This window comes from Leiobunum rupestre, chromosome 3 (assembly GCF_980474605.1).
Source record: "Leiobunum rupestre chromosome 3, qqLeiRupe1.1.hap1, whole genome shotgun sequence".
Lineage (NCBI taxonomy): Eukaryota > Metazoa > Arthropoda > Arachnida > Opiliones > Sclerosomatidae > Leiobunum > Leiobunum rupestre.
Genome location: NC_143386.1, coordinates 52,575,253 through 52,587,688, shown reverse-complemented (window position 1 = coordinate 52,587,688; position 12,436 = coordinate 52,575,253). Strand labels below are relative to the sequence as shown.

The 12,436-nt window shown below is 34.8% G+C and overlaps 1 protein-coding gene across 1 annotated transcript; it reads right to left on the bottom strand.

Annotated features, from left to right (window-relative positions):
* Nucleotides 1-334: 334 nt before the first annotated feature.
* On the bottom strand, nt 335-11,883 carry LOC149952570 (protein white-like). Its single transcript, XM_090169763.1, has 9 exons — nt 11,777-11,883; nt 3,907-3,971; nt 3,300-3,538; nt 1,867-1,935; nt 1,681-1,779; nt 1,135-1,373; nt 848-950; nt 437-520; nt 335-367 (listed from the first exon to the last, which is right to left on the bottom strand). The coding sequence occupies exons 1-9, from the start codon at nt 11,881-11,883 to the stop codon at nt 335-337; spliced, it is 1,038 nt and encodes a 345-aa protein (XP_090025889.1).
* Between the last annotated feature and the right edge of the window lie 553 nt (nt 11,884-12,436).

Here is a 12,436-nt window from a genome sequence, read left to right as displayed (position 1 = left end):
AAATGTACTTGATTTCTTAAATTATACTTAATTCTATCTTCTTATGGAATAACGTAAACAATTGGGTTCAGTCCCCTGTCCTTACTCCACTGTTTTAGATACGCTTCACCACCTTTTGCGCCACCTCTGCGCCACCTTGCGCCACTCTGTTTTTCTACCTACTGGGGTGTAAACGAACAATAGGGGCGAAAAGAGACTCGAAATTCTGTGCATGACTTTTTTAACATCTAACAAACTATGTACATCGCTTACGTTTCATTAACCAATTAAAATTTAGTGAAGTGTGTATTTAAATAAGTGTCGAATAATACGACTAGTTGTACAATTAAAATTCTTACCCGGTCGCAATGATGGTCTTCTTCAAATACTAAAATGAATTGAAATTTTAACAAAAATATTAAACATAAATACATTCCAACCAGATGTTAGCACACACCTTTTTGACGCTGCTTCTTTGTTGGACCTCTGACACGCCGTAGTTTCGGTTTCTTTCAGTCGCTTTAAAGGCGTCACAAATTATCTGCATTAAAACAGTTATAATTATAGAAATAAGCTAGTCAAATACCCGTTTCATGAAACCAATCAAATATGTATCTTAATTTACTATTATTTTATTTATTATTATTTTTATGTAACTTAAAAAATAAACTTTATATAAGAAAAACATTTCTACTTATTGATAATCTCTTATATTCTAGGGATTTCGATTGCTAAAATATAATAAAATCGTCAGTAACTATCAACCTGTTTGTTTTTGAGTTAGTAATTTTTAGGATTTTCGTCAAATTTAAAATTATCATAAACGACTTAAGTTTTCCTTCGAAATTCTGTTGCAGCTGTCACGTACCTTTGCCCTTTTCTGGCAATTCTCTTCATTTCCGGGTATTATAGCTAAAGAGTTAATGAGAAAATCTGATGGATTCGTATTCGGTTTCATTTTGTAGCCCAATCTGAAAAATATTATTATAATTATTCTTAAATGGAAGCCTTGGAAAAAATATTGAACTCTGGGTTTCAAAACTCAAGATTTAAAAAAATCTTCAAATATAGCACATACGGTGTTGCTAATAGTCCTACAGAAGAATGAAAACACTGAAAGTTATCATAGTCGACAAGATTCACCTTTCCACTTACGTATCGAAAAATGTTATTGCGTCCGGGATTTTCCCCATGTAAGCAACTCTGGCGTTATGCATCAGCAATATGCGGTCAAACATGTTGAAAATTCGAGATGATGGTTGATGAATGGTGCAAATAACCACCTTTCCCAGGTTAGCCAAGAATTTCAGAGATAATACGACATCGTAGGCCACGCTGCTATCCAATCCCGTGGTTGGTTCGTCGCATAAAATCACAGGCGTTTCGCTTATTGTCTGAAAGAAACCACGTACGAATTGCCCATCTTTTCAGTATTAATTCAGATCTTATAACAAAAAAAACAATTTCAGTTCCGTTTAACGTATTCGATTATTCTTCGTTGAAAAATTTGTCAGGTTTTCAATAGCTGATTCCCATTCGCATATAAATAATATTACCTAATGTGTCCGAATGAATAAACAAAATAGCTTGATTACATGTACAAGTAAGAAAATGACTAAATAATGACAGGTTCCATTAAAATACAAATACAGAGTAATTTTACCCCGCTTTAATCCAATAAAAGACAAAATGGATTCGTACCTCTGTAGCCAGAACGAGTCTCTTGTATTCTCCGCCTGAGAGCGTCTTCATTAATCCCGGAATTCCAATAAATGAGTTTGAGCATTTTTGCAATCGAAACTGCAAAAATTATTATCATACAAGTTACTCATCTTTATCTGCCAGAATACTTTTGGAACATTAAAATTGTATCCTTCTAAAAATTACCTCTCTAAGAATCGATTCTATCATGTCATTTATTTCGTTGTGTTTCATGTTTTTTTTCTTTAATCTCATCTGAAATACAAAAAAAAACAATTAAATAGTCTTACGCTAATCTAATATTTTGGACATCAAGACAAAATCGAAACTCCTATATCTAGTACTTGAACAAGGCTTTTATACAATACGCTAAGAAAGGTTGCCTACTTATTGTGGTTTTGACTTTCTCGTCGTCTGATTTTCGGACATCTACGCTAGATATTACGTCTGTGCGTGGCCTGAAAGGCTGCTTTATATAATTGTTTTTATAAAATATTCTAAACTGAATAGTCACTTAATGTTATGTAGAGTTGTTAATTTTCCTGAAAAATGAAATGCGTAAATTTTTTTAGCAAAGTCAGAAAAATAAAAATTCAATTATATTACTAGGGTTGTTAACTCTAGACAAGTCTAGACGCTTAGTTTTACTTTTGAATAATATTAGGCTTATCATATGGAATGAACACCTTTTTTCTTCATTCCGTTATATGGTTCGCGATTTCAATTTTGTGGTATTTTCGAATCTAAAAGTAAAAATAACGAATATTTTCCAGAAAAAGGCTAACTTACAACTCTTATGTTATGTAATATTATTTGTTAGGAAGTTCTTTGTACTAGGTGGCTATAATAGACAGGTCCATTTTATTATTGGGAAAAGCTCAGAAATAGTTATTTAATTAGATGTAAAACAAGCTCATTTGCCAATGTCTTATATTTTAATTGTTTTTCAAACTTAAATTGAATGATTCAGTTTTCAAATTATAAAAGGAAAAATAATTTTTAAAGTTATGAGCTATCACTTAATTGTTCCGAGACTTATATGGATACTAGCTTTAATACCCGGCTTCGCCCGGGGTCTTAGTTTTAATGAATTAGACCTGATTTTTACGTAAGAAAGGTAAACGCTGTAGCCAGTGGCGTAAATACGCCAAAGCAGCCAATGGGGCCCACCCCAGTAATAGGGCCCTTAAACCTTTACTTACAAGGAGACTACCCAAGGTGGTTATCACCGATTTCGTTGAAACTCATGGGTTAGGTAGACCTTATGGTAGTATGAAAATTGGCAAAGTGAAAAGTTGCAATGGGCTTTAGTTTTTCCATGGCAACCAAAAATGTTTAATCAAATTAATTGTTTAAAATAGTTATAATAAAATTTAAAATTTTGTTAAATTTATCATTTAGTAATTTGTTTTAAAAATTTTTATTGGTTTTCTTAATTTAATTGGCTTAGGGATAAATTCAGGAATCGAGAGAGAGTTCAATTTTCAAGGCTCGATTCGAAACCCATAAAAGAGAACTCGCACATACCAAGTTTCAATTCTAACATATTTTTCGATCATCATCTCATAATTTCGTTACAAAACCTAGAATATTTTTAGTAACAGTAAATAACTACTTACATAGAAGAGAAGATGCTCTTCTACTGTCAGATAGGGGAGGTAATCTTCGAATTGTTTCACGAATGATGTTAAGCGTGTCATTGTTGACGATTTCATAGCCTGCCCGTTCAATTTTACTTTTCCTTCAAACTCCACACCTTGACATTTTCTGCCGGAAAGCAAATTGAGCAAAGTAGTTTTGCCAGCGCCACTTGCTCCCATCACGGCCAGAATCTCACCACTTCTCGCTGCTCCTGAAACTGTGTCATTTTCATCAGTATTGTAGATTTACAATTACTCTTCCTCTTCAAAGGATTGGTGATGCAAAAATATCGATTGGTGGTGCAAAATTAACGCTATTTTTCTTGGTATTTTTAACAATCTTACAACTAAAGGAAGTCGTAAAAATACTTCTACAATAAGAAACATTGCCAGTTATCCTAAATTTCAAGTACCAAAACCTTGAAGTATAAATTTCAGTTTTGTTGACTAAACTTTTTCATAAGACGGCATTTAATAATAATTCTTAAGTGTTGTAATTTTCCTATAATGATATTAAAATAATCTTTCCTACCGTGGTCAAGAATGGTTCTCCCAGATTCCTGGCCAGCGAACGGATTCCACTTACGCTCGGGGACAGCTTTGGCCAAGATTGAACTCCATGAAAACACCAGTTGCTCGTCCATTGAATTACTGTAAAGAAGTAAAACAATGGTATACTTTGAATATTCACGATCAAAATTTAATTAATAATACACCGTGTGATGCCGTAGAAACTGTTACTGTATGCGAAAAATATACTGACAGGCCAAAATACTTTATTCTGTTAGCCAAAACAACTTTATTTCATCATTTTAACATAAGTACATGATCTATATCGTAGGTAAAATTTAAATTGAACGTGACATACTTCAAGGAATTAACTGTGTGTAAATAAAAATAAAAATTGTTTAGAGGATTATGAAAAAATCACGTCCATTTGCTTATCAATATATCCACAGAAAAAGGTAATTATTATCCAATTACAGGTCAAAAAATGTGATCTGAAGAACCTGTTTTTTTAAATATCAATCAAATTTCCTATTTCAAAGATCACCATTTTTAGGGTTATTACTAGTTAAAAACAAAAATAATTTAACAACTATTGCACAATTTAAAATTCAATTTATTCACACAACAGCTGTTTCGAAACGATTTTCGCGCCTCGTCGCCAGGTTTACACTAATACAATTTTTGAAATCTCGGCGATACGAATGAATGCTTATTATTTTTTAATTTCCATGAAAATATATTTCGAGATTGATAAGACCCCCCCCCCCTCCCTGTAATGCTAGCGTTTAAAAAATTGATTTGTAGTCTATTATATGATGGTGTAAAGGGTCATCTTCGCGGTTAATTAGAATGTTTTTATATAATTATTTAATTATCTCAATTGATTCCGTTAAATTAAGTTTAACTCGATATTTTAGGCTCTTCAGAAACTCGACATCTTCCATTTTCATAACGTGGTCCGGTTCAGACACATGTGCAGCTAATGCCGATTTAAATTGCCTTTTGTGTTTTATATCAGATATTTGATAGATATTCAATTTCGAAAGTGAATGTTTTTTTTTATTATTCACGTCATTTGTATAAGACATGAACGTCTCAAGATGGTTCAACCCATGCTCCCATTTGGCTAGTAACGTTTCCAATATTTTATGGCGAAGGGATTATGAGCTAAGATTTTACATTCGAAGTCGTTCATGAACAGGTCACACAGGAAGGGCGAGAGGCTTGAACCCAGAGCCAACCCATTATTTTGGGAATAGAACTGTCCTTCTGCTAGAAAGAACTCCTCAGTTGCCGCTACTCTGGTTAGATTTATTATATCGACTATTTCTATTTCATTACGTAGTCTTGATTCAAAAATTTATATCACGTCATTTACGTGCACTGAAGTAAACAATGATGCGACGTCAAATGATACCAAAAATTCCCCGTCTTACACTTCCGTCTCATATAAACTCTGTATAAGTTCCATTGAGTATTTTAACGTATGCTTGTGTTCAAATTTGAGACGATTAGTCTGTACTTCAGTGTTTCTCTATTATTTATTTATTTTTACTGAGGTTTTTTATTTCTTGTATTTCTCGTTTCGATTGACTGGTTTTCAATTTAGGATTCACATTTAATACTTTAAATATTTTCCCCAAATTGTTTCCACTTGGCTGTTATTTCAACAATGTAGTAAGCTGTTTCAAAAGCTTTTATAAGCTTTTCCTTAGCTACCGAGTGCTTATCAATAACCGCAAAATTTTGGCCGCGATTCAGTAGTCCAAGTTGGACATTGTTTGTTCGAATTTAGAATAATTAATAACTTTTGGGTTAGATAAGATGTGGTCTCGCGACGTTATTGTAATTTGGTTCCCGCGGGGTGGGGCTATCTTAAACTTACATTTGTAAAGTTGTACGTAGCATCATCTCTCGTCCATTAGTGATTTTCGTACCATATATCGTTGAAATCTTTGTTGCGCGTTGAGTGCATTTTTGGTGCTCTCTATATACTTTACTTTCAAAAATTTCTATATCCTTCCGTTTTTTCCTAATGGTTTTGCACAATACCGCACGTTTCGTCTTCTTAATTATGGCCCTCGTATGAAAATCATTGCAAGGTTACATTGGATTTTGATAAAACGTGGATAGAGGTTGGCTTGTCTGCATTTAGTCAGGAAGCGTAGATGGAGCAGTACGATTTTCAGCTTTGATCTCAACTTGAGAAATTTTCTTACAATCATGTTGTATTTGTCGCCGCGATCTCGAAGATCGTAGTAGCTTCGTTATTTACCGTGAACATGTATCTAATCCGGACCACGTTATAAAAATGGAAGATGTCGAGCTTCTGAAGATACTATAAAATTGACATTACAAAGAGGGGGGCTTCTTATCAATCTCTAAATATAATTTCATGGCAATTAAAAAATTATAAACATTCATCGTGTCGCCGAGATTTTAAAAATTGTATTAGTGTACATTTTAAAATTTTCGGTTATCCTTAATTAAGTTTTTCGCCTTGAAGGCCTATCGGCCGAAGTACTGCCCCCAATAAAGCTTAGGATTCTCCCCCACTTCTTGGTCTCTTAACTTGTTCGCGTTTTTAGTGTACACCTGACGGCGAGGCGCAAAAGCCATCTCGAAACAGCTGTTGTGTGAATAAATGGAATTTTTAATTGGGCAATAGTGGCTATATTATTTTTGTTTTTAATGTATATAAGAATGTCATCTTTTTATTACTAGTTATTTTTTATTATATTATTTGGGATATTTTAAAGGGGCTCCAAAGTTCGGTGGCAAAAAAAAAGAAACTTGAGCATGCTTTTCACCCCCCCCCCCCCAACCCCTCACTCGGCCTTGGCAGAGGCGGGCAGAGTCAACCGTAAATTTCGCACTTTACTGACTTTACACACATTTTGGCACCGAACTTTGGAACCCCTTTAAGTTTGAAATCGCCCTTTCCAAGAAAGCCATTTACAAAATTTAAAATAATAACAGAAAGCTTTTGAAATAATTATGGGGAACTATATGAGCAACAAGAGTAGATTGATTAAACATGGAATTATCTTATCTGAAATATATACTTACATGTACCGTGTAGCAGAGGCTTACTGTTTTCAAATGTTCGCTGTTGGTTTGGTGAGGGCAGATGCTTGCTCTCCTCTCTCTTTCTCATGAAAATTAACTACATCTAGCTTTCAGTACTGGTATTTCCCTATAAACGCGTGGCAGAATTGTTCTCCTTCAACTGCTATAACACATTTGACACAGCCAAAAGTTTCTATTACTCGAAACGACATCAAGGTTGTTAACTTCCGATAAAAATAACATGTTTTTTTATGCGAACTCCCTCGATAGCTGGGGTGATTTTTTCTATGATATAGACGTTATAAAGCCTAAATTATTTCGAAAACTAATCGTACTTCTTTTTCATTATTTTAGTTACACATCTAAAGCTATATCGAGAGTTCTATTGTTTTACTATTGTCATCATAATTAGCAACACCTTCGATATTTAATGATCGGGCAACCTAGCAATGCCGTTTTTCCCCAAAATGCATTCCGAGTCAAGAGGAAAAAGTAGTAGTATCTACAATAGAGTTAGTTTCGTACGGACCTAAAAACATTTCAGAAAATGTTAAAACGTCTTAACTGTGACTAGTTGTAAATCACAACCATTTCAGTTTGATCGGAAATTTGAGACGAGTCAATATCAGTTACAAGGAGTCGGTTGAAACTCGCGTTTTAACTGTAGTTTGAGACGAGCCAATCTTAGTTACAATCAGTCGGTCTCTAAACTTGCTTTGGATTTGAAATTTGAAACGGGCCAATATATGTTACAAGGAGTCGGTTGAAACTCGCGTTTTAACTGTAGTTTGAGACGAGCCAATCTTAGTTACAATCAGTCGGTCTCTAAACTTGCTTTGGATTTGAAATTTGAAACGGGCCAATATATGTTACAAGGAGTCGGTTGAAACTCAGGTTTAATCTGAAGTTTGAGATGCGCCAATCTCAGTTACATTTAGTCGGTCCCAAAATCGCGTATAGAGTAGCTATTTTGTTATAACGTCATTCAATTTCATTACCGCCTTTACTTAGCGTTTAATATTTTTTTTTGGTATAAACGTTAAAACCATCTTACATATTTGGGCGGTGAACACTAGAAGGTTCAAATAAGGATCCTTACCAGGTTATTTAATGTCAAAATTTATATTTACGTTTTGGTGGGGTCCTTACCAAAGGACTAAATTGTTAAGTGAGAGATTGAAAACACATAATGCAATAGCATTATTAGTTAGTCCTTGGATAGATATTTCAATAAGATCAAAAACCAAATGGGTGTTTTTAGAAGTTTTCTTATGTTTTTAAATAATACAAAATAATTATTACTTAACGAAATTGAAGTAAATGGTTCCGGTAAAAATATTTTTTTATATAACTCTGCCTTTTCCTTTAAGATTTAATCAAATGGGTTGTTACAAATGTATAATTGGTAAAACAAAAACTAATTTCTGCAACTTTATCAAATTTTAATTTTTTTAATACGCATAAACTTGTAGACAATTAAAGATGTGTAATAAATAATGCTTGAATATTTTCTTAATCATAATCATAATTATCTAGTTCTGGAAGCAGTGACTGAAGTTGCTGATATGAGTCGCGAAATCGAGTTAAGAAGTTAAATTCATTATGTGTTTTGTAATATGATGCCAAAGGGTAAAGTGTTGTCTGGCTGTTTTACAAATGGAAGCGTTGCACAGTGTCTTATACGATAAATGAACGATTTTCGGCTATGTCTGAAAACGTTATTACATGATTTGCTTTTTGACCTTCTTGTAGTTTCTTTGGCTAAATAACTTATGACTATCAAAAGTCAAAATGTTAGCCAGAGATTCCAACAGTAGACCGGTTTCGCCCTTTTGGGGCTCATCAGTACTGTGTTACTTGGTTAAGAATTTCATTATAAATTGCAATGGACTGCTCAAATATAGGGCACTCTGAATGTTTATTAGTTTAACTGATATCGGCAGATCTCCGAGTAAAGCCAGAGTTCCTAGACAGTACTGATGAGCCCCAAAAGGGCGAAACCGGTCTACTGTTGGAATCTCTGGCTAACATTTTGACTTTTGAAATAATTATCTTAACGTTGGAATTCAACGGAAGCCCGAGCGTAAAAGATGTCTGCTGAATAGCGACTGCCATGCAATAATTGGTGAAGAATTTCATTATAAATTGCAATGGACTGCTCACATATAGGGCACTCTGAATGTTTATTAACTTATGACTAGGCTACAAAATGATCAATAATCACGCGAGCCCTTCATGCGCTTCAATTAGGTTCAAAAAGACTAACCAACTCTTTAATTTCGACAAGTTTAGTTGGTCGTTCAACGCATACCAGCTGTAATAAACTTGATCTTCAGAATCAAACTGTATTTCTTTAAACAATGGATTTCTGCCCCTGGACATTTTTCGCAGCCTCGAAGCGTGCATTGACGCTCCTCCTGGTCACGCGCTGATTTCTTTACCAGAGTTTCTTTAACTACTTTTCTGGCAACGCAAGCGTCATTAACTTCAAATTTTGGTAATACACCACTTTGATCTTAGGAAGCAAAATTTGGAAAATCCGATCTTCGTGTGGGGAAAAAGTGTTGTGAACTGTATGTTAATCTCACGAATATTTGATAATAATTGCCCCTTAAATTTTTGCACTCTGATACCGTTCTCTCGAATTGTCACGGATTCCTTTTTTATTCAGACACTTACTGGGAAGGTAAAAAGATCGTGCGTCTGACAAAATACCAAACTCTTTCTTTAATCGCGTGGCTTTACATTTTATTCCCTCGATAGTTTCGTTAACTTTGTATGTCACATAGGCAGCGAGTTAATTGATGACTTATAAACAATTCAGTTTTGATGGTGATGTGTCTATTGCAATATACGATTCGTTAAATGTTTCTAATGCCCGGTTGGATTCTTGTGGTTGGGAAAGAGGCTGACTTTCTTCTTGTTCACTTTCAGTTTTTTTTAATTTTAACTCTGTTATTGGTCGTGCTTTGAGTCATTCGAAAGACCACTTTTTTAAAGAGGATCCAGTAATACATTTTTATGGGACAATGCCGCTCGGGTTTCCAGTTCGAGTTACTAATATTTAATTTGTTCTACCAAAAAAACGGGTAAGTCCTGTTTATAGAAAACGTATGTTTCAAAAACCCTTTGCATATATACATGTTGTTCAAAAATTTTAATAGGAAGAAAATTAATTTTCCGTTGAAAAACCCGCCGAAAGCTCTTCAAGGTTATTTGAAACCAAATCAAAAGTATAAATCATTACCGACTAAAAAAGCGACAGCATCCTTCGGAATACCGTTAAAAGACCGTTATAAAAAGTAGGGCGAAGCCATTAATTCAGATGGCCGGGTTACAATGCGTAGGAGGGTGGTGGCTAGCTCTTCACGCCACTCGAGCCAACAACTCCCTACACTAACTATTACCGTTAACCTCCACAAGTTTTTATGGAAGGGGAAGCCGAAGAACTCGGGGTGGTTTTGCACATGGGAGGGCAAACAGAATATTCGAAAAGGGGTGCCTCATCAGAGGTCCTAAATTCAATTGAGGAAGGTTTAAATTGTTTCATTCTCACAAATAAAATATGCAAACCGCTAAAAGGTTTCAGGAACCAACTATATGTTAGCGGGAAATAAAGCAGTTTTAATACAGAGTAATGTTCATGGTAATCATAGAGGAAATAAGAAATATCGTGACGAAAAACTGTCAATTGAATCAGTAATTGGTAAATAAATTTTAAAAATACCACCAAAATAACCAATATATTAAAAACATGTAAATGTAATATGAAAACGTCTAATTTTTGAAATAGCAACATATGTAATACAAATGAAAGTACATTTTGTAAGCCGTAAGGCCAGAGATATATAATTTTTATCAATAACTTTTTTTTAATTAGAATGTAGGAGTCAATCCGTTTAGAGTAGAGAAATTGCTTTACTATATTTTTATTCTAGCAATTGTTGACAGTCTACAATCTATTTTGGTATTTATGGTTAAATAAATTGAGCTTTTGTTAAATTTGCACAAACTAAATTAATAGTTAAATTTCATAATTAGTTTTACACATTTCTTTGGAAGATAAAGGACCAATATGAGATGGCACTATACAATTGGGAAAATGAAAAGTTTCTGTTTAAGAGAGAAGCTTTGTAGTGGGAGCGGCTCGTGGGGACAAACGGCACTTCGTATTAGAATTGTGCCACTTCACACACTTGTTCCCTAGACCTATTAGAGCGATTAAAGTCGCAGAGCCGGAAGTTCCGTCTAATAGGATTTGAAATGGCGCCAATTTCCAAAATGGCGTCCAAATTTCGGAATTATTTTTCCCCAAAACCAATTATGACGTCTAGGGTGTCGTTTTCGGGGTTCCCGAGGGTTAGGATATCAAAAATAATATCAAAAATTACTTTCAGTGATAAAAGCATGCTATATGTTTCATATTTAGGCTGATTTTACAATATTTTTAGGTCATGAAAGATTTAAAAGTTTTGATAGATTTTCGTAGTTGGGGTGTCGTTTCCGGGGTTAGTTCGGGTTAGGATAACGAAAGCGACCTCCATAAAGTCTTGTTATGTCATTTTAAGTGTGCAGAAGAGAAGTTGGAAGAAAAAGGCTGTGACAAAGGAAACAAATAAATGAAAGTTTTTAAATATTCAAACGTATAAGTATGAGAAAAATATCTAGATATTTTATTCATCACCAAGGAAAATTTCGTCATCGGAAGAAGTCAAGCTGAAAAATAAAGAACTTTATTAGTCTCGGCTTAAAAAAAACAAACTGTGAGAGTTCCGTTTTTACCTAATGTGAATAAAATTTCAAGTGTCCTCTGCAGTTAGTACAATGTAGAGTGCATGGAAGGCTGTTGCGTAAACATGAACATCTCATGGTCTCACAGGTGGACTTGCAGCCGCATTTCCCTAGGACTGGAAGCTCTTTCCATATTTGTGCCTCTTTGGTCCAGTTCGGCTCCCAGCCCACTTTGCCTCGCTTCCACCCCCATGTTTAGGGATCAGTGGGGCGATCAGTTGCAGAAATAGATCGGCCCCACCCATTACCTGCCTGGTAAGCAGCTCGCAGAGCATGCTGCCGTAATGCAGAGGGTGTAGGAGGAAGGAACTGCACAAGTTTGTTTTTCGTGGAAAACAAATCTTTTCGCACGTTAGTAGTGCATTTTTCTCGTGTTTTGGGGTCATACAACACCGCAGTAAATTCTTCCAAACTTTTCATTGTTTCCTCCGTAATTTCTGTCTGTGGATTGGAGAGTTCAAGAAAAGCTGGTGTCACGTCCGGGCATTTCATCCAGGTAATAAAAGCCTTCTTTTTACTAATAGAATTTAAAAAGGACGTTGTGTCACAGCCTGTGAAACAATGGAAGCCGCGTAGGGCTTGTGAGTTTTCTTCTCAAAGTGCTAATGCAATCAAGTGAGTTGCTATGTATTGACGCTTTGCACCGGCACCTGACAGCATCCAAAGTTCTTGCAGTCAGAGTGCTTTCAGAAAAAAGAAGAACGAAATACATAAGACAAGAACGTCAGTATCTGAAGACGCGACGA

Bases quoted from the DNA above. Each gene is read 5' to 3' on its own strand.
- LOC149952570 (XM_090169763.1), bottom strand. From the start codon at position 11,883: ATGGGGGTGGAAGCGAGGCAAAGTGGGCTGGGAGCCGAACTGGACCAA. The intron at 1,780-1,866 runs GTAATTTTTAGA...TAATTTTTGCAG, and splicing joins TAGAATCGATTCTTAGAGAG to TTTCGATTGCAAAAATGCTC. The intron at 521-847 runs GTACGTGACAGC...GTTTTAATGCAG, and splicing joins ATTGCCAGAAAAGGGCAAAG to ATAATTTGTGACGCCTTTAA.